The 3,755-nt window shown below is 63.5% G+C and overlaps 1 protein-coding gene across 1 annotated transcript; it reads left to right on the top strand.

Moving 5' to 3' along the window:
• Positions 1–566: 566 nt before the first annotated feature.
• Positions 567–2,328, top strand: mr (anaphase promoting complex subunit morula). The gene has a single exon (XM_037222204.1). It carries the CDS (start codon positions 597–599, stop codon positions 2,223–2,225), a length of 1,629 nt encoding a protein of 542 aa, XP_037078099.1. The 5' UTR covers positions 567–596; the 3' UTR covers positions 2,226–2,328.
• The last annotated feature ends 1,427 nt before the right edge of the window (positions 2,329–3,755 follow it).

Consider the following 3,755-nt stretch of genomic DNA (forward strand, 5'->3'; position numbering starts at 1 on the left):
CGGCGCGACCGGAGGAGCTGCCGCTGCTAGAGCTGGCCCACACAGCATACCTGTCGGAGGGGCGGGGGCCGACGGAGGCCGAGCAGCAGGCAGCGGCACGCGACCGGCTGGAGGCCGCGTGCACCGCCGAGCCCAACCGGCTCAAGTTCGTGCAGGCGACTGTCACGCACCTGCTGCAGCGGGAGCTGCTGGTGACCCACGCGCCCGCCTTCTGGCGCCGCCTGATGGCCGGCCAGCTGGCGCAGGCCGTTGACGAGCTGCACGCTTTGGTGGAGCGGCGTACCGCCACGCTGGCCGTGCTGCAGGCGCTCTGCGAGAGGATGGGCGTGCAGCTGCAATGCCGTGACCGCGGCCTGCCCGACATGTTCTCGCTCCACCTGCACATGCTGGAGGCCGCCATGTTCAGCCAGCTGACGCCCGGCTTCGACGCGGCCGTGCGCGAGTTCTACGGGCGCGCGATCGGCGCGCACCGAGGCGAGGCGGCCGACTGCGAGGTGGCGGCGGCCGAGGCGCGTCGCGTCAGCCGGCGGCTGGCCGGGCTCCGCCTGCTCGGTCCGCTGGCCGGCGGTGTCATCGCCGACCTGATCTGCCGCCAGATGGCCGACCGCGTCGACGCCGTGTGCCAGGCGGGCTTCACCCAGAGTGTGGTGAGCCAGCTGGACGGTTGGTGTGACGCACTGTTGTGCGACTGGCGCCGGCTGCTGGGCGACGAGGCGGGTCTGGATGCCGCCCGCCAGCGCGCCGTCTCCTACATGTACGAGATGTACGCGCGCCGCCGGATCGGACAGCTCTTCGACATCATCGTGGACTTTCCGGACTCGCAGCCGGCGCTGGAGGACCTGCGCACCTGCCTGCAGCGCTGCCGGCTGCGCGGCGAGCTGGTGGCGTCCCTGCGACGCGCCGTCGCCACGCGGCTGTTGCACCCGGCCGCCAACACCGAGGACATTCTGTCGGCGTACGTGTCGGCGGTGCGCGCCCTCCGGCTGCTGGAGCCGGCCGGCGTGCTGGTGGAGCTGGTGGGCGGCCCCATCCGGCAGTATCTGCGCGGCCGCGAGGACACGGTGCGCTGCATCGTGGCCTCGCTCACCGAGGAGGGCGGCGGTCCGCTGGCCGACGAACTGGTGCGCGGCGAGCCGACCGTGCTGCCGCCCGACGGCGACATGCAGAACTGGCAGAGTTGGACGCCGTACCCGCGCGACGCGCCGCCCGCGCGCGACGCCGCCGCCTCGCCGCAGGCTGACATCATTTCTATGCTGGTCAACATCTACGGCAGCAAGAACACTTTTGTGAAGGAGTACCGCAAGCTGCTGGCTGACCGCATCCTCAAGCAGACGACGTACGACCTGGACCGGGAGCTCAAGTACCTGGAGCTGCTGAAGAGGCGCTTCGGCGACTCCGAGCTGCACGAGTGTGACGTCATGCTCAAGGACCTCTTCAACTCGCACCGCATCAACTGGCACATCCACTCGGAGGAGAGCCGACGCCTGCGGCGGCAGGCGGAGCCCAGCCCGGCGGCCGGGCCGCCGGCGCCGCCCGCCTTCCTCGTCCACTCGCTCATCCTGTCGGCCCAGTTCTGGCCCGACTTCAAGGAGGAGACGCTCGCCCTGCCCGAGGAGTACGAGCGCTGCCTCGACGAGTACACGCGCGAGTTCCAGGCGCTCAAGGGCAACCGCACACTGTGCTGGAAGCGCCACCTGGGTACCGTGGAGCTGCAGGTGGAGCTGTCGGGCCGCACCATCGAGCTGAGCGTGACGCCGGTACACGCGGTCATCCTGCACCACTTTCAGTCGCGCTCGACGTGGACGGCGGCCGAGCTGAGCCACACCATGCGCGTACCGGTGTCGGTGCTGCGGCGCAAGGTGGCCTTCTGGCTGTCGCAGGGCGTACTGACCGAGGCGGCGCCCGACGTCTACCGGCTGGGAGAGGGCGGCGAGCAGGCGGCGGCGGCCGGCTGCAGCCTGCTCGAGGACGACGCCGACTCGCCCATGACTTCGACCGAGGACCAGAAGGAGCGCGACCTCGAAGTCTTCTGGAACTACATCGTGGGAATGCTGACCAATCTGGCGTCGCTGCCGCTGGAGCGGATCCAGGGCATGCTGCGGCTGTTCGCCATGGCCGGCGCCGAGGAGTGCTCCACGCAAGAGCTGCGCTCCTTCCTCGACAAGAAGGTGAAACAGCACAAGCTGTTGTTCAGTGGTGGTCTGTACCGGCTGCCCAAGCCCTGAGGCCCCTGGGAACTGGTGATCTGTGCCGAGCTTGTGACCCGTACGGGGCCGCGCTGACCGGCTCTCAGAGATAGGCTGTGACATGGCAGCCGTGCTCTCAGTGACAGGCTGTGACCTGGCAGCCTTGCGCTCAGTGACAGGGTGTGACATGACAGCCTTGCTCTCAGTGACAGGCTGTGACGTGACAGCCTTGTGCTCGGTGACAGGCTGTGACATGACAGCCTCCGACCGAACTAAGCACGTTGGCGTTAGACTATCCGTGTTCGTGCGTCGGTGCGCGTAATCGGCCACGGTCAGGGTGCGTGTTGATCTGTGCGAGGCTCTGCTTATGCTAGGAACTGCCAAATAAAGACGTTGATGATCATGCATGAGCGACTTGCTTTCCTGCTACGAAGGGGTAGCTGATCACAGCATGAACCACCTCGTAACTGAATGGCACAGTCAGCTGACTACATGTTCCATGACCGACTCACACGGTCGAAACACCGCGATGTGTGCATGCGTGACATACAAATAAGAATGCTTGCTTTCGCTGAAATTAATCAAACCATTCGTCGTCCTATATGATACCAGGGATGGCTGACTGATACTGAGATCATTGATGAAATGCTGTCCAGGGTATCCTGCTAAACGCATGGTTTCTTTCTCATTTCGCCTCATCGGGGCGATGCGCCTCGCCGTGTGCATTTACGTAGCTGGCGAGGTCTCGCCGTCCGTCTCGGGCTCAAGGCTTTCAGTGGCCTGGCTTAGGTGTCCGGCGCTCCTTTCCCTGTCGCTCCATGGTCGGATGTTGCCAAGCCAGTGATCCCTTCTGCATTTTTCGGGGGGAGAGGATCGGAGTTCGTGGAGCGAGTTTGGAAGTGTTGCTGTTCACCGAGAAAAAGGTGCATCAAAGCAGTAAATCTATGTTCAAGGCCAAGGGTTACGGAGGTTTTTATCGGCTTTGCCTCAGGCCGCTCCAAAGACAGTCGAAGCCGGGTTTTGGACGGGAAAACGGAGTGACGTACCTCTACCTCACGATCTGCTCGTCTGTTTCTTTGCGAATACCCGCTTACCAAAATAACTGTATACCGAGCTCCGTCACATTAATACAAACATTAAGTGAACGAATTCAATACATTATGAACTACATGGATAGCTAAGTAAGAATGTGTAAATGAGCACACCCTCCCACGACTGAAGTGAAAACCAACTTTATTTTCTGGACGATAATGAACCACGCGGTTGACGCTGCCAACCGCATCACCACTACACTCTGAAAGCTTCCTTAACCTGCATTTCAAACCTCAAGGAGTACGTCCTGACACGCCGATAGTAATGTCTCGGCATCCACCCGTGCGGTGGCGACAGATGCCTATCACGCCACCTAGCGGTGCCGCGCGTAGGCTACAGCTGCGACAGCAGCCGCCAGAGTGCAGTGAGCATGCTCCAGCTGCTGCAGCCGCGCAGCAGCTGGCTGTCGCGGCTGAACAGGTGGACCCGGGGCAGAGGGCAGGCCGTGCACGCACACAGCCGCCAGCTCCAGTCTGT

This window comes from Pollicipes pollicipes, unplaced genomic scaffold (genome assembly GCF_011947565.3).
Source record: "Pollicipes pollicipes isolate AB1234 unplaced genomic scaffold, Ppol_2.1 Scaffold_4740;HRSCAF=5597_pilon_pilon_pilon, whole genome shotgun sequence".
NCBI lineage: Eukaryota > Metazoa > Arthropoda > Thecostraca > Pollicipedomorpha > Pollicipedidae > Pollicipes > Pollicipes pollicipes.

Coding starts and splice junctions, on each gene's coding strand:
- mr (XM_037222204.1), top strand. CDS start 597: ATGGCCGACCGCGTCGACGCCGTGTGCCAGGCGGGCTTCACCCAGAGT.